General features: G+C 42.6%; 1 protein-coding gene across 1 annotated transcript in view; it reads left to right on the forward strand.

Annotated features, from left to right (window-relative positions):
- Positions 1–14,099: 14,099 nt before the first annotated feature.
- LOC139458321 (D(2) dopamine receptor A-like) overlaps positions 14,100–18,477 on the forward strand; it is a 43,195-nt gene continuing 38,817 nt past the window's right edge. The window contains exon 1 of the mRNA XM_071239710.1: positions 14,100–15,318. Coding sequence (XP_071095811.1) covers positions 14,770–15,318 — 549 coding nt within the window. The 5' untranslated portion in view covers positions 14,100–14,769. The remainder of the gene's footprint in view (positions 15,319–18,477) is intronic.

Below are 18,477 nucleotides of genomic sequence, written 5' to 3' on the forward strand. Positions count from 1 at the left end.
CTCACACGTCCCCGGCGATTTCAACATTGAAATGTGATTAAACGCTTCCTCAAACCTCTACAATCCACCTTCTTGAAATACGTAAACCGTACCCGCGGACTTGTATAAGATGAACATGTCATGTCGTCCCTGATTAGGATTCTGTTTTTGTCTTCACCATGACTGCTCCCGATGTTTTCATAGTTGAAAAATGAAGAAAATATTTAAAAACATCCCCCAAAAACTGCCTCATTGGCACCCGAAGCCATATATACTTGTTTGTTTGTTGTTTAACGCCGCACTCAGCAATATTCCAGCTATATGACGGCGGTCTGTAAATAATCGAATCTGGACCAGACAATCCAGTGATTGTGTTGTGTTGTGTTGTTGTTTTACGCCGCAATATTCCTTCTATATGACGTCGGTCTGTAAATAGGCGAGACTTAACCATCGATCCACGCAACTGGGATATGATGACATGCATCAAGGCAGCGAGCCTGATCACCCGATCCCTTAGTCGCCTTTTACGACAAGCATGGGTTGCTTAAGACCTATTCTACCCCGGATCTTCACAGATCTATTCATATACTTTTCATCTCTGGTTTGCCTTTAACGTCTCGTGTTTCGGCAGATAGTTTCCCCGCGTTACTGTGTTTTTTACATATTTGATATTGTTCAAGTCAACTCAGAATCAATCATATTATCTCTGATTTTGATCCTCGGGTTGTCAGAACCATTCTTTACTTCTTTCGTTGCAACAAAAAGGTCAACACTTTGGTCACGATGTGCCTTCCTCAATCATGAAGCTCTGGTGCCGTAATAAAAATGAATTTCGAAAGCCGAAAGATCACCAACAAGATCCCTCCAATCCGAAACATGTCCTGCTTCAAGCAAATTATAACTCCAGAAAATACATATATGGATATTCTTTATCAAATGTTCAGAGGTTTAGCGCATTCTTTTATGGGGATATTATCCTTGGTTTCTTTTTCTTGCCTGTTCCTTCATCCCCACATACAAAGCAGATTGTTCTTTAAAGATGAGGAGTTTGTCCATTGCTTGTTGCAGAGTCGTAAGGATCCGCCGTCGGCTGCAAGGATGCCCTCCTTTGTAGCAATTGTTACTTGTAAAACAAGTACCGTCAATCAATACCCTGGCTTTTTGAATATCCTCAGACATTTTTAATTTCCCGTGCCTCGGGTCATGCGCCTTTCAAAGTGGAACAACGAAACTCAATTGCTTGCTCTTAGTTGAGCTGAAATCGTTTTTGTGGATCCTTTTCTTAGGTTAACGAAATTTATGATTTTACAAACGGAACTGGATCAGAATTTGTAAACCTTTTTGAAGACGAAAATAATAGTATAATCGACCCTTAAGCTACGGCGAACTGATGTCGATTTCGGAGAGTTGATTGACAGGTCATTGATTTCGCCTTATCTTTTGATCTGAAAAGCTTGCCTCGTGATTATCAATGACCTTGAGGTGAGAATGTTTCAAGCTTTTCAGAGCTCTCATTCTCACACCCATGTGTGTTCACCATCAATACCAGTAATATCATCAAAACCTACAAAAATCAACTAACACAATTCTTCTTTTGCTCTTATTTCCTTCATCGCTGTCTCTCGTCTACGTGGACCAATTGAATTTATAAAAGGAGCCATCTTTTGAAGTGAGTTTTACAGAAACATTTGCGATTGTAACTTAAGTAGAGATACCTTTAAAGAGGTATTTACGAGTATCTAAGAACTTTGGACATGTTTATTACCATATTAAATGGCATGGCTAGCATTATCCGTTTTCTTGTCTTTAATAAGTGTTACATTTCAAGTACATTTGATACCACACAAAAGCATTTCCTAGTATTCTACGTACATTTGTAACCTAGTTAAGAAAAGTTCCTAAACATTTTGTCAAGTTTAAGCCAGAGCAAGAGCCTATAATTTACTTAACTTGGTAACATGAATGGTATCCCTTTCTATAATTTACAACGATGTGAATTACGTTCATTGAAATACAATACAGCCCGGAGATGTTATAGAATTATTTAATTACTGCATCAGTAGTGAATATAAAGTCAACAGTCTCAGTTACGAAAGAAAGGTTAAGTGCCTCGGTAAAAGACGGTCGTATCCTGTTGTCAATTCAACATTTGCTACAAACGAGTATGTTTTTATAGACGAAACATAGTGAGAACGGGCATCGAATGAACCGTTCAGTCGTGAGTGTATTGAAGAACATGTCCCCGGTGGTCATAGCTCGTCGGTAGAGCTCGTTAAAGTTGATCGGGTGGTCGATTGGTTGATTGCTCTTTATTTTTTTGCGGTTGCTTGGAGCGTTGCTCATGCTTTCAATCACTGGTTTGTTTGATTGATTGTTTTGATATAGCTGGAATATTGCCTCCTGCTGCGCTAAACAACATTCGCTCGCTATTAGGGTGTCCTAATCGTCTGTGGCGTTGCAGTTTGCTGCGCAAAGTTGAGTCCCTTAAGCGTACCAGAAACATTTGACTGTAGGTTCGAACCCTGGTTCGCCCTGATTATGTTTCCCGGTTTGTCAGCACCATGCCCGTGTCAACGTGGTTAACCCCGATGTGATGTAGATATCAGATGTTTACCACTTCGGTGAAACACACGAGCACGGGTATGGTGCTGACAAATCTAGAAACATAATCGGGGCGAACCTGGGTTCTTTCATAGATGTCTAGTACGCCTGAGTGACGCAACTCTCAACAATGACATGCGGTATTTTGCTCTCCTCCTCATGTATGAGAAAGACAAGGTCGGAATCGAACACCAGTACATACCCGGTTGTTTTTTTCAACTTATGCGTCTGGATGCTGTCCGGCGTCTAGATTCAAAGTGTCAAGGCTAACAAAGTACATAACGTTTCAAGTTCTGCCTACATTCAAAACGAGGCTTAATGCTAACGTCACTACATGTACGTCCGACCCGTGAAGATCCGTGTTAGAATTGGTCTTCAGCTACCCATTCTTGTCGTAAAAGGCGACTATGCTTGTCGTAAAAGGCGACTAACGGGATCGGGTGGTCAGGCTCGCTCACCTGGTTGATACATGTCATCGGTGCCAATTCCGTGGATCGAAGCTCATGATATTAATCACTGGATTGTCTGGTCCAGACTCGATTATTTACAGACCGCCGTCATATAGCTGGAATATTGCTGAGTGCGGCGTTTAACAACAAACCAACCAACCAACATGTACGGCCGAGGCCATCAGTTCCTTCTGTCACATTTGCACTTCGCTCACACACCGCGGACCTTAATTTAGAAGAGAACAAAACCTTCAAGACTGACTTGCTACATGACATAGCTGGCCATTCCCCCCAAACGCGAAATGGTCCCCAACGGTAAACTTCCCAGACCATAAAATGCTAAAACAGGTCTCGGTAATCGTAGAAGTACCATCTCGGAACGTACTTAATACAAGATTCGTGAATGGCAACCAGTCCCAGCTATCATGGACGTGGCACATGCTATCAAACCTGCGTTCCTGAGTTCCGTCCATCTATGCCCGGGTCGCATAATGTCCACACTGGTCGCACAAAACGCCCGTCAGAGCAATGACGCGAAGAACCCGTGATGAAACTCCGTCTAGAATTGGTAGAACATGACCACTTCTTTATTCGAAGTGTAATCCCGCGGAGCTTGATTTGATTCCTCGTCGCTTCCCATACATATCCCAGTGTCCGGACTTCCTCCAAATTCCGATTTTTCATTCGTAGAAATAACACCGAGAGGTACTCTCGCTCACTTGGCACTAATCTAAGGTGCGATGAAAATCCTTGGGTGACATTCCAGGATAAAACCACAGATTCAATTACGTTTCTGCTGGGCGCTGCGGACCTTCTAAGAATAGGAATTGGATTGGGAATAAGAAACAGAATGTCATTTCTTGTCTTGTTTTTTTATGATGCAGGGCAGCGACATTCTAGAAATGACAGAAGTGTACCTTCCATGCGCTGATGGTAACGAACCTACTTTGTTCGACCATGATAGAAAGTTAACTTGACACTAAAAGTCCGCATTACTGAGAAGCTTCGTGTTATAGATTACCGTGGCAGGATTTATTAGTTTGCGCTCTTCGTGCCAGGAGCTGTACATTCATGAGTGAGTCACAGCTTTTGTTTTTTGTGTTGTTTTACGCCGCACATAGCAAATTATAGGTATATTGCGGCAGCTTGTATATAATCGAAGCCGGATCACAAACTACAGTGATGGATATTGCGAGCAACGCTCCACGCCGTCGGGGTACGATGACACAGAATCCTCCAATTCCCCGAGCCTCACCTCCCGGCCCAAAGTGTTTCCTCTTACCAAAAGCATTGGTTGCCGGGGATCAATTCTAACCCGGCATCGGGGTTACAATCACGACTTCAGGTCTGGACCACTTGTGTATACATGTAGATACTGCTCTGGTTGTACTTGTGTAGGCTGAAACGCCTATATCAATATTACAAGAGAACTATTCTGTTTACCAGCAAGTGTAATTCATGATCAAATCCTCGGAATAGGTCCTCACACACCTACGCTTGCATGACATCGTATCCCATTTGGTTGGATCGATGCTCATGATATCAATATCATATGATACTGGATTGTCTTGCCCATATTCGATTATTTACATACCGCCGTCATATGGCTGGAATAATGCTGAGTGTGGCTTTAAACAACAAACAAACATTCCAGCTCACTTTGTTTGTCTGCTATCTTAAATCTTGATCAACAGTTAATTCTTACCCGCGTTACACTGTGAAATTGTTCAATTGTCAACACGACACACAATAGTCTAGACCTGACCTGGTCATTGGTATCAAAGTAGGGAGAGTGGAGAGTAGCCTCCCTTTACACCCGTACGTCCGAGTTTCCCAGCGCGTGACGCCTTCGTTACGCTCTCGGTAACATCTCTGACGTCAGTGTGCGCGCGGCCCTTACAATAATCTTGAAATTTGCAATCTAACCCCAAATGTTTATACTTTAGGAATGCCATCATAATGAATTTTGAAAAGGATTACGACTGACCAGATTTCCGTAATTAATTTACCTTTTTGTTTGTTTGATTAGATTGGTTCGAGATTGCAGACGAACGGAAAATCACCAAATTTCCCTCTTACATTTTACTACACCAGTTACATAATAGTTGAAATGAAATAAAAATTCTAACTGACACACAAAGAAAATAATTTAGCTTGGGTAATTAGGAGTATTCGTCATCACGACTGTCCTCACTTGTAAACATAACGGTCAGTCCAAGCATGGTTGTAGCCACCTATCACAGTGGGGAGCATTGACTGGTGGCAGCGATAGTACAGAGAGCTCAGTGAACGGGCTTTCGCTGTAAGGAGCTTGCCTTACGTCATCAAGTTCCCCCAGCACAAAGGGACCGTAGACAAAGCGTCTGCACCGCTAGCGGGAGGTCGGTGGTTCGATCCCCGACACGTCGTACCAAAAGACGTTATAAGATGGTATTTGTTGTTACCTGGCGCTCGGCGTTAAACGGATAAAACAAGCATTGTATAGCTCGGAGTCAGGTTGTTGTATCCTTGTAAAAGTCTGGACTTGTACAAGCCGCCACACATGCATGCGTGCATGCGCGTCAGTATAGAAGTGCAGTGATCCGGTACCTCGACAGAATGAATGTTCAATGTCGACTTATCTCGAATCAATCTCGAATATATCACAACTGTGACACAACTGGATTTTGAATTATCATGTCCACATTTCGACTTCATTACGTCCGTATTTCAATGTACCTCATCTGTATCTAGGTCATATATAAAACGTCGACCTATCTCGACTGTTTCTTCTCATATTACATTTTATCAGGGCAAATTTAGTCTTTATGTGGATATCTTAACTTATCGCGTCAGTATCATGAAAGTATAGACTGTATATCGACTGGATTTGCAAATATGACTTCTATATTTCGACACTTGAAGGGAAGGGACATTGTCGCGTGGTCGCGTTGTCGCCCTTACACAAACAAAATTTGTCAAAATTAACCAAAGCGCGACATTACGACGATGCGACAACGCGATATTTTGGTCATTGTCGGATTGTCGCGCTTTGAAAAATCATTTATTAGTTTACCAAAGGGCGACAACGCGATTTCTCAAGGTCAAAATATGTGGCGTTGACGCATTGTCGCAACATCAAATATGTTTTTAAAAAAGCGTTGTAATGCATGTCAACGCGACACTGCGACATATTGATAATGTCGCGTTGTCGCAATTTCGCACTGTCGCCCTATGGTTAATGTTGGCACTTTTTGCTTGTTTTTGTAAGGGGGACAGTGCGACAACGCGACCATGTCCTTTCAAGGTTTCCATACGCGAGAGCATAAAAAATAAGACACAACCGTACGTCATTATCGTTCAGATTCCTCCAAACGAGAACAGTCTCCTTTCTAAGTACAAGCCTGTTTGATTGAGACAAACTGCGAATAAAATAATTATTCATCAAAGGGACATGCCTTAACTTAAACCATCCATCAATTGATGATATTGATGTAGAATCTGGTCTAGTGACACACACAGTTGTGCCCGTATCGAGCAAACATCATCTGTTGTTGTCTGGCTGTTGAATCCATCGACTCAAACTTCAGCGCTGTTTCAGCGCGAGGCCCTGGATCCTGGGTTCCTCGTGTATTTCATGCCAGTCGATCTGTTGGTACTGACATGTTAGCGTCCCGCTGTTAGCGTACAAATGGTCAATGTTCAATGATTTAAAGAAGCGCTTATTAACTTTGCTGATGTGAGTGAGTGACTATGAAGATCAAATATTTTAAATGGATGCTTTCCAGGTAAGTTTTCCGAATGTTTTGTGAAAATACATTGTCACGCCTTTCATTGTTAGTTCACAAGGATTGCCTGAAGGCATACAGAATTCTATTCAGATAATATAGTCTGTAACCTTTGTGAAACCATCATCTATGCAAGATATTTTTTAGTATGTGTTTAGTTCTTTTGGACATATGAAATAGAAGTAAACGTCTGGAATTACTGATGAAATAGCAGCAGAAGCAATGTACTCACGTGAACAAGTGCTTGGCTGAAAACAATATTTGTCTTTTAATCAATTTTTTTTATCACTCACCGATTCTGGTTGACTGATTAGCCTGTGCGGGCATGTCCATCAATTGAATTATTGTAATCACGCGCACGGCGTGTAAGCGTACACTGAACCACCTGTCCTCTAAGAGTTGTGAGCTTTAGTACAGAGTTGGATGGTGGCTCTAAGAGTCCTCTCAGAGTTGGTACAGAGTTGGATGGTGGCTCTAAGAGTCCTCTCAGAGTTGGTACAGAGTTGGATGGTGGCTCTAAGAGTCCTCTCAGAGTTGGTACAGAGTTGGATGGTGTCTCTAAGAGTCCTCTCAGAGTTTGTACAGAGTTGGATGGTGGCTCTAAGAGTCCTCTCAGAGTTTGTACAGAGTTGGATGGTGGCTCTAAGAGTCCTCTAAGAGTTGGTACAGAGTTGGATGGTGGCTCTAAGAGTCCTCTCAGAGTTGGTGCAGAGTTGGATGGTGGCTCTAAGAGTCCTCTCAGAGTTGGTACAGAGTTGGATGGTGGCTCTAAGAGTCCTCTCAGAGTTGGTACAGAGTTGGATGGTGGCTCTAAGAGTCCCCTAAGAGTTGGTACAGAGTTGGATGGTGGCTCTAAGAGTCCCCTAAGAGTTGGAACAGAGTTGGATAGTGGCTCTAAGAGTTGTGAGCTTTAGTACAGAGTTGGATGGTGGCTCTAAGAGTCCTCTAAGAGTTGGTACAGAGTTGGATGGTGGCTCTAAGAGTCCCCTAAGAGTTGGTACAGAGTTGGATGGTGGCTCTAAGAGTCCTCTCAGAGTTGGTACAGAGTTGGATTGTGGCTCTAAGAGTCCTCTAAGAGTTGGTACAGAGTTGGATTGTGGCTCTAAGAGTCCTCTCAGAGTTGGTACAGAGTTGGATGGTGGCTCTAAGAGTTCCCTTAGAGTTGGTACAGAGTTGGATGGTGGCTCTAAGAGTTGTGAGCTTTAGTACAGAGTTGGATGGTGGCTCTAAGAGTCCTCTAAGAGTTGGTACAGAGTTGGATGGTGGCTCTAAGAGTCCCCTAAGAGTTGGTACAGAGTTGGATGGTGGCTCTAAGAGTCCCCTAAGAGTTGGTACAGAGTTGGATGGTGGCTCTAAGAGTCCCCTAAGAGTTGGTACAGAGTTGGATGGTGGCTCTAAGAGTTGTGAGCTTTAGTACAGAGTTGGATGGTGGCTCTAAGCGTCCTCTTAGAGTTGGTATAGACTTGGATGGTGGCTGCCAGTATTATCACTTGTGTTCCCGGCAGGTTCGATCCCGGCTTCGTCATTTCCCTGTCTAGCGCACGGATGAAATAAGAACTGGTCGGCTCGGAGTCAGTCATCTTCCCGAGGCAAGGGAGTTAACTGACTGTAAAAGCCCAGTTTCAACCCTTGGCGAACTAGGCTGCGATTTCATGGTTCGATCGTAGCGCCACCAGGGGCGATTACTGTTGATATCCCTTCTATGTCCCTCCTATTGACCAATCAGATTGTACCTCTTTATATCACTTGCATTTGTTTCAACAAAGTGGCGTCGCCCAGTCAAGACGATCTGATCGATAATCAAGATCTTTTTTGTAATAAAATGGGTCTTACCTCGCGAAGTGCATCAAATCACTTGAGCACCTTGATTAAAAACATGAAAAGATTTGGAAAACATCTGTCGACTCCCATTTAACGGTACACATGCTCTGCAAATCCTGCAAATAGACCCGGCAGTCGCCATGTTGTTTATGAACCGATTTCGTTCCGTGGTTTTGATTTGACTTTGTATAGACTCTTTAGTCCAGTGTATAACTCCATAATTCCATCCTAATTCGGCGAGGGAGGAAACGGGGTTCTTATAGTCAGTTAACTCCCTTGCCTCGGGAAGATGGGTGTCATTGCACTGTGTCTTAGTGTGGGGTCCATGTTAAACTGCGACCTCGTATCTCAGTGGGCTAGCGCTATACACCCGGCATGATTCCGCACTCGAACAAGAAGGCAATAGCAGTAGTGATACATGTAGCAGCAATAGTAGCAGCAGTAGTTGTAGTGGTAGTAGTAGTAGTTGTTGTGGTCGTTATCGTAGTAGTGATAGTTGTAGTAGTAATAGGGGTTGTAGTAGTTGGTGTCTTGGTAGTAGTAGTAGTAGTAGTAGTAGTAGTATTTGTAGAAGTAATAGTAATAGTTGTTGTAGTGGTGATAGCAATAGAAGAAGTAGTTGTGGTAGTAGTAGTAGTAGTGATAGTGGTAGTAGTAGTAGTAGTAGTAGTAGTAGTAGTAGTACCAATAGAATATTAGTAGTCGTAGTAGTGGCAGTAGTAGTGGCTGTAGTGGACGTAGTAGTAGTGGTGGCAGGAACATAAGTAGTAGTAGTAGTAGTAGTAGTAGTAGTAGCAGCAGCAGCAGTAGCAACAGAATAGTAGTAGTGGTTGTAGTGGAGGTAGTAGTAGTGGTGGAATCAACATAAGTAGTAGTAGTAGTAGTAGTAGTAGTAATAGTAGTAGTAGTAGCAGTAGTAGTAGTAGTAGTTGTGGTAGTAGTGCATGTGGTGGCAGCAACAGAAGTAGTAGCTGTAGTAGTAGTGACGTGGTTCAGAAGCTGTGATGTTACAAGTGAGTGAAGTGTAACGCCGCTTTGAGCACAAGGAATGCCCAAAGATATTGTTACCTACTTTGGTGCCATCCACGAAGACGGATAAAGAGCAAGCTGCCATCGATCTAACCAGGGATTCCAACTCGGAAATGCATGTAGCAAACATTATATATAATATATATTGCAGTTGCAAAACAGGAATTATCAGCAGCAGCGGTGAGGAAAACTACGGGACATATGAAGTATATATCGATGTTTGATAGTGGTTAGAAAGGAAACAAATGTGAAATGGTTTAAACTTAGTATTTCATGGGGAATATGTTTTTCAGGCATCATAGTTGTGTTTTGAGTCTTCAGTTTCAGCGACTGTTTACAGCCTTGAAGTGTTTTGATATTATCTGTAATTTGAATGTTCACGAGACAGATTAAAATTTTCGTCGCATCAATATGTCCGCTGTATATCGATGACATAGACACGATGAGGTACGACGTAGGAGACCGTCGCAGCTGCAGTCGTAGTAGATGTAGTGACAGCAGGGACAATGAAACAGAGCTCATCCATGACTATGCATCTGTGGCAGCGTGTCCTTGGTAATTGCACCTGATGTAACGTCAAGCCAATGCATCCTCCCAGACTACAAATGAATATACGGGCTGTTTTTAACTGAACGATCGAAGATTTTATAGCATGGAGAGAGTCTGGCATAGTTTTGAATAAAACGTAATGTTTTCGCAAAAATAATTGAGAACTGTTTTTTTTTTAAACCAAAACAAGATGAATTCCCTGACAAAGGTTGTTTTGTGAAAAATAAATGTTAGGATAAGTTAATGCAGTGATAAGTAGAGGTTATTAGCTGTGCGTATTTCCGTAAAATAAATATCATGTATAAGTAACACGTGATGGAAGGCTGGCGCGAGTCTAGTACTTGTTTCCTTCCTAACATATGAGATTTACGACGCTGGAACACACCAAGGTAATAATCTCTTTATTATATAATGACATTTTAAAATAATTGATTTTTGAGACGTAATTCTCACACAAGGGAGAACCTTTAGACACAGCGTATAAATACAAATTCTGTGTGAGACGTCCCATTGATTATACAGAAGTAAACGTTTTACAGTATTGTTTGTCAACAGAACCACCCACACATCAAGACATCCCTACCTAAACTTAGTGGGAACACAAACAAATAGTTTATTTATTAAGCAGGCACGGCATTGTTGTCAGGAGCATGAAAGTAGTTCCCGTTACATGACCCCGTTTACATATTTATCGGATCACGACAGCAAGTGTATGCGATTGGTTTACGGCACCGCTGACACTCTCCGTCACAGAATAAATATTATGTCGCTAAAATACATCCGTAACTCCACCCTCCGCCCTCCATCGGCGAGTATTACATGGACCCCTGCATACACACACATACGTTTACGAACCCAAACTCCGGAGACCTGATGACGCGCTTTGTCCGTTGACACTACATTCGGAACACACCACGCATTCTGCTGTGGAATTATATGAGCGCCTCAGCCTGTGTTAACTGTCATGCATACGTTTCGTGGATCTAGGAACACACGTGAGTCTAAACTTCCGCTGACACCCAGTCTCGGCTATTTACAACACGAGTGTGTACTGACTAGAGTATAATATACTTGACTGTCGTTTGGTATAAAAGCACACAGATGTTGGCTATGCGTAGGCCTTTGAGAGATTGTGTTGAGGGTTTTGTCTACTGTACGTATTTCGTTACGTGATGTTATTCACTATTACAGTATTAATATACTGTTGTGGCAGTGTCACTCCTGGTATATGTGGTTTTATGCGTCCCGGGTTAGGCCGGAGACAAGTAGTGAAAAGCCTAAACGAGGGATGCATAAAACCATATCCATGTATACCCCGAGATATACTGCTACAACGAATTTATCTTACCTAAATGTTTCAATCTACCTTTGTAAAATTGAATATTGATAGAAAACAGCTGCTCGATTGAGTTGGAGTAAATATGTGCTGCGTCACGTGACAATCATTGACTTTGGTTTCTGCGGGGTGTAAGGGATTTATTCTCCCACTTAGAAATCCACCTGCAACCTGTTGTCCTTCGTCGCGGGGTATAAGGAAGTCATTTTCCTGCTTTGAAATCCACTTGCTCTCTGTCTTCTTCGTGGTTGGTTATAAGGGATTTATTCTCCGGCTCACAAATGTATTTCCCACGTGAGACCACGTGAACCAATCAGATCTCAACCTTCTGACATGGAGGTTGGATGATCTCCATTGGTGTCAGATATAATCCTGAACGACATGTCCCTATTGTCTGTACTACAGATATCGGGTTTCACATTCTTACGGAAAAATAACCATGTAAGCCGACCGCTGCCGATTGATTTATGTCCAAATAACACCTTCATTTCAACCAAAACCTGCTCCGTCGAGAATTCTTACGGCCCTGTTGCTTTGTAATCTGGAGAACGCTCCCCGCTGGACAAAGTATGTTTCACTTCCAATTCGGGCGTCCTAGAATTGGGACATTATAGGCAGACTGTATGCGGATAGTTTACAGGCAAGATGCCGACAGTGTGAATACACCATACAAAGGGCATACAGAAAAAATACTGGCATCATACGGTTGGTTGGTTGGTTGGTTTGTTGTTTAACGCCGCACTCAGCAATATTCCAGCTATATGGCGGCGGTCTGTAAATTATCGAGTCTGAACCAGACAATCCAGTGATTAATACCATGAGCATCGATCCACGCAATTGGGATCGATGACATGCATCAACCAAGTCAGCGAGCCTGACCACCCGATCCCGTTAGTCGCCTTTTACGACAAGCATAGTCGCCTTTTACGGCAAGCATGGGTTGCTGAAGACCTATTCTACCCCGGATCTTCACGGGTCGGCATCATACGGACAACTCGCCATTATGTTGACAACATACAGACAACACGCAAAATTCCGATAACATGCAGACAATATACAGATGACATACAGACAGCAGACAACACAGACAAGACACAGGAAACATTCCGATAACATACAGATAGCATACAGACAACATACAGACAACACACGGGAAAAATTCCGATAACATACAGACAATACGCAAAAGATTCTGATATTATAGAAACAACATACAGACAGTAGACAACATACAGACAATATACAGACATCAGACAACATACAGACAACGCGCAAAGAATGCCGATAATATACAGACAACATACAGCGGAAACATACAGATAACAGGCAACCTTCAGACAACATACAGACAGCAGACAACATACAAACAGCAGACAACATTCAGACAACATACAGATAACAGACAACCTTCAGACAACACGCAAAAGATTCCGATATCATACAGACAAGTTGCAGACAGCAGACAATATACACACTGTCAAAGACTAACACGTCCACATGTACAAGCTAAATAAATACAATGTTACGTCTATGCAACTCAATGCAATCCATATTTGGCAATACTGTATAAAGAATAATTATCTTATTCCGCACTCTGTCCGATCACTTCATACACTGGATATTTAGTGTGCTGCGGTAATTCATTGATAGTGTTGATATACGTATATAGAATGTGGCTGTCGGTTACTTCGAGTAATGTTAATATATCTGTTGAGATCGTGCATTTACTTGAGAACATGTTGCCATCTTAACTGTGACTGTCAAGTAGTGTGACATTTATATATCCGTTGGGATCGTGAAATACTTTACCTGACGCTGTAGACTGGGACCACAGTACTTCGTTTGCTCGTAATTGTAGAATTACATATACACGATATATCTGTTGGCGTCGTCAATTGTTTGCGTGTATATTGGTATTTTATTTAGGGCTTTGGATTATCGTTACGTGAAGTTAACTATCTGTGAATCGTGAGTCGAGTGCTGTATGTTAATATGTCAACTTGGGCCGGTGGTGTGTGTGTGTGTGTGTGTGTGTGTGTGTGTGTGTGTGTGTGTGTGTGTGTGTGTGTGTGTGTATGTGTGTGTGTGTGTGTTGGTACATATTGAATTGAGTGAGGGCCAAACACTGTATGAACGTCGCAAGCGGGTTAACTTTGTGTATGTTAATATATGAACTGGGGCCGCGGGTTAACTTTATATATGTTTTTTTATAGCAACTTGGCCGGCGGGTTAACTTTGTGTATGTTAATATATCAACTCTGTGTGTGTGTGTGTATGTTGGTACATATCTGCTTGGGTTAGTGGGGTGGGGCGGGGTGGGGTGGGGTGGGGTGGGGTGGGGTGGGGTTGGGTGAGGGTGTACCTAAGAGTCGGGTTAACCGAGAGTCTTCTGTAGAAAATACTGCTGGTGTAACCGTGCACCTTCCCAAGGCGTAGGGCCGTGGTGTTATAGAAGATGCTTGCACAGTATGTCACAACATACAGAAAAATCGATGCGTACTCCAAGCGGGGCCTAGCCCGCGCTTCTTACATTTCTGATGGTACCTCTGTTGATGTTACAGGAGATCACTAGATGTGGACGTCAGTAATCCGCTCCTCGTCGTGAGGCAAGCTGCAGTTGGATACCTGGGTTCTCGCGACCAGTTGCTTTTGGATAACAGGCGAGGATGGATATTTCTTGAAGCAAATGATTCACCTGTAAATGGCTTGAAAGAAGCGGTAGAACAAGTTGAGTGATCTCGTGTTAGGTAGTTCGTCCGTCTTGAGTTGTGTGTTCGGTCAGAAGACGACTGTCTCGGCAGACGACACAGCGGAGCAGACGACAGTCTCAAGCAGACGACATCCGTTCCTGTTGTACGTGCTGAATGAATTCGGACCGCGGTGAAGTTTTCGTTTGGAAAGTGTGATCTGATTTTTGAAAATATTCTCTTACACTCATTTTGGATTATATACACAGTTTGGAGATTTCTCTTCGAGGATGATTGTGCCCCTCTACTCAAAAGCTTCGAAGTTTCCCTCATTGATTTTCTGCAGTGCCGGTGCAGGTTTGTGATAGTGGCTGGAGAGATAGGAAGTGTAGAGGACGATCTTGTATATCGTGTCTTTGTGTTGACTCCGATGACTCTCGCCGTGGACACGATAGGTTGTGCATGAGGATAGTCGTGGGAGGTATTTCAATGGATTATTCTATCCCGTAATTCCCATCAACAGTCTACAAGGAAGGCCTCTCTCTCTCCCGATGGCTCCTCAGGGACGGAGGTACCTAGCACAGGGAAGTTTTCAGAACGGAAAGGGTACATTCTTAGGCGAGGCCAGCGACGGAGACACATCGAATGACCCGCCACCCCCTAGCTCAAGTAGCTGGCCAACACTAGTTCCACACCTCAATGACTCCGGCCCCAGCCATCTTCTAAGCCAGAACGATTCAACTATGCATCTTCGACCTGACACTGAGATCTCGACGACGGGGTCCTTGCTATCAACTGCAGACTTCTTCGACGAAATAAGCTGGGGGCCATGGGAGTACCCATGCGATGCGAATGATTCGTTGTGCTCCTTTAACGTGTCAATGGGAAATAGTACATCAGGAGAAGGGGAAGAACTAAAGTATTGGACGATAGCGTTAATCATTGTGCCACTATTCACGGTCTTTGGAAACATCCTCGTTGTTCTCAGTGTGGTAAAGGAAAGAAGTTTGAAAACTGTGACCAACTATTTTATATGCTCTCTTGCCGTAGCTGATATTATGGTGGCGGTTTGTGTAATGCCGCTTGCTATATATTTGGAGGTAAGTCATACTTTTATTTTTCTTATCATACATGTAGACCACTTTGTGTAATGTAAACTGATGAATAGAAGTAGACGCCGAAGGTACCAATCAAAATTGACATTGATCCCATTGTTAATCCGAAATACACAAACCATTTGCATATGTGTGTTCCGATTGTCCCAAACGCTCCGAGTGAAGAGCCTATGGTAATGTTTAATCATAACCCGAGATGTTCGTAATTATTAAAGGACATTCTGATTTGCCAACGTCGTTGTGTTCAGATGTGGTAAGTCTTTTTTCGAAAAACAATTCAGCGTGATGGCTTGAAAGCTACTGGAGGTATGAAACGTTTTTCGTATTTCGAATTAAAAACTTGGGGATAGTGACATTTCCAAATTTATCACTATCAAATAAAATCTTATTGATGCAGAAAACATGTAAGCAGGGCATTACAACGTATCATTACCTTGAAACACGCTTGCAGTTATAGACCAGTTGCCTGAGACCACGCTGCGTCTCAAACAGTATGGTTGTAGCAGTGCCTAAACGACGGCTCTAGTATGTGAAACGTTAGCTGGAACTGGAAAATTTGATGTTTTTGTTGACACATTAATGTGAATGCTAGAACGAGATTTCACTTTGACGTGAACACTATCTTATCCGTTATTTAAGGCATGCAATCAAGGTTGAAAGACATACGCAACCTTTATGTTGTGAAGGTATTCATTTCCATACCTTAACGCTCTCTTAAATTAACGAACGCGCGTTAATGTTGTACCACTCTTGCAATGTATCAAGTCGGATATATTTTTCGAATCTTTAAATGTCATGCAATGCAGGTTTATTATAAAGTGATGTGGAATTGGTGGTGTCTGGTGTGCGAAGTGTCCTGATTATACAATGATTATGACTCCGCAGTCCAGTAACAAGGCACAGGGTGACTGAGTAACTATAAGGTAACAAGGAACAGGGTGACTGAGTAACTATAAAGTAACAAGGAACAGGGTGACTGGGTAACTATAAAGTAACAAGGCACAGGGTGACTGGGTAACTATAAAGTAACAAGGCACAGGGTGACTGGGTAACTATAAAGTAACAAGGCACAGGGTGACTGAGTAACTATAAAGTAACAAGGCACAGGGTGACTGAGTAACTATAAAGTAACAAGGCACAGGGTGACTGGGTAACTATAAAGTAACAAGGCACAGGGTGACTGGGTAACTATAAAGTAACAAGGAACAGGGTGACTGGGTAAATATATGGTAACAAGGCACAGGGTGACTGAGTAACTATAAGGTAACAAGGCACAGGGTGACTGAGTAACTATAAGGTAACAAGGCACAGGGTGACTGGGTAACTATAAAGTAACAAGGAACAGGGTGACTGGGTAACTATAAGGTAACAAGGCACAGGGTGACTGAGTAACTATAAGGTAACAAGGCACAGGTTGACTCTGTAACTATAAGGTAACAAGGCACAGGGTGACTGAGTAACTATAAAGTAACAAGGCACAGGGTGACTGGGTAACTATAAAGTAACAAGGCACAGGGTGACTGAGTAACTATAAAGTAACAAGGCACAGGGTGACTGAGTAACTATAAGGTAACAAGACACAGGGTGACTGGGTAACTATAAGGTAACAAGGCACAGGGTGACTGAGTAACTATAAGGTAACAAGGCACAGGTTGACTCTGTAACTATAAGGTAACAAGGCACAGGGTGACTGAGTAACTATAAAGTAACAAGGCACAGGGTGACTGGGTAACTATAAAGTAACAAGGCACAGGGTGACTGAGTAACTATAAAGTAACAAGGCACAGGGTGACTGAGTAACTATAAGGTAACAAGACACAGGGTGACTGGGTAACTATAAGGTAACAAGGCACAGGGTGACCGAGTAACTATAAGGTAACAAGGCACAGGGTGACTGAGTAACTATAAGGTAACAAGGCACAGGGTGACTGAGTAACTATAAGGTAACAAGGCACAGGGTGACTGAGTAACTATAAAGTAACAAGGCACAGGGTGACTGAGTAACTATAAAGTAACAAGGCACAGGTTGACTATGTAACTATGAGGTAACAAAGCACAGGGTGACTGAGTAACTATAAGGTAACAAGACACAGGGTGACTGAGTAACTATAAGGTAACAAGGCACAGGGTGACTGAGTAACTATAAGGTAACAAGGAACAGGGTGACTGAGTAACTATAAAGTAACAAGGCACAGGGTGACTGAGTAACTATAAAGTAACAAGGCACAGGTTGACTCTGTAACTATAAAGTAACAAGGCACAGGTTGACAAATGTAACTATAAGGCAACAAGGCACAGGTTGACTCAGTAACTATAAGGTAACAAGCGCTTGTATCACCTTTACATTCATGCGTCATAATCAAGACCCGTGAAGATCAGGGGTAGAATGGGTCTTCAGCAAACCATGCTTGCCGTAAAAGGCGACTATGCTTGTCGTAAGAGGCGATCGGAATCGGGTGGTCAGGCTCACTGACTTGGTTAATACGTGTCATCGTATCCCAATTTCGTAGATCGATGCTCATGATGTCAATCACAGAATTGTCTGTTCCAGATTCGATTTTTTACAGACCACCGTCATATAGTTGGAATATTGCTGAGTGCGGCGTTAAACAACATGCCACCCATAACGTCTAATCCAACTCTTGCCTTGCACTCAATCATTACAGTGGTGGACTTACTTATTTCCCTCGACTGTAAAATGTTCCAACACTGACAAGCGTTAGTTTCTGGCGTTGCCTGTAAATATGTGAAGTGTTGACTATACGACACCCAGCACAGATGAAGGCGACACTCGTGTCAGGTTGTTCGACACTGTCACACTGTACTCTTACTCCGAACGGTATCTTTCTAAGAAAAAAATATGAAGACACTTCTTGATTAACAAATCAAATACAAGAAGCAATGTTGCAAATGTACACATTCACGACAGCGATTGGTCAGGTTTCCGGAATAACGAGGCTCAGAACTAATTGAGTTTCAATGCAGCGCGTTCAAGATGTTGTGATGCGTTCAGTACGTTATAATGCGTTCAATAAGTTATGATAGGTTCAATACATTACAATGCGTTCAATAAGTTATGATAGGTTCAATACATTACAATGCGTTCAATAAGTTATAATCTTTTAATTTGAAGTTTACACGATA

This window comes from Haliotis cracherodii, unplaced genomic scaffold (genome assembly GCF_022045235.1).
Source record: "Haliotis cracherodii isolate W230 unplaced genomic scaffold, xgHalCrac1.p SCAF_12, whole genome shotgun sequence".
Taxonomy (NCBI): Eukaryota; Metazoa; Mollusca; class Gastropoda; order Lepetellida; family Haliotidae; genus Haliotis; species Haliotis cracherodii.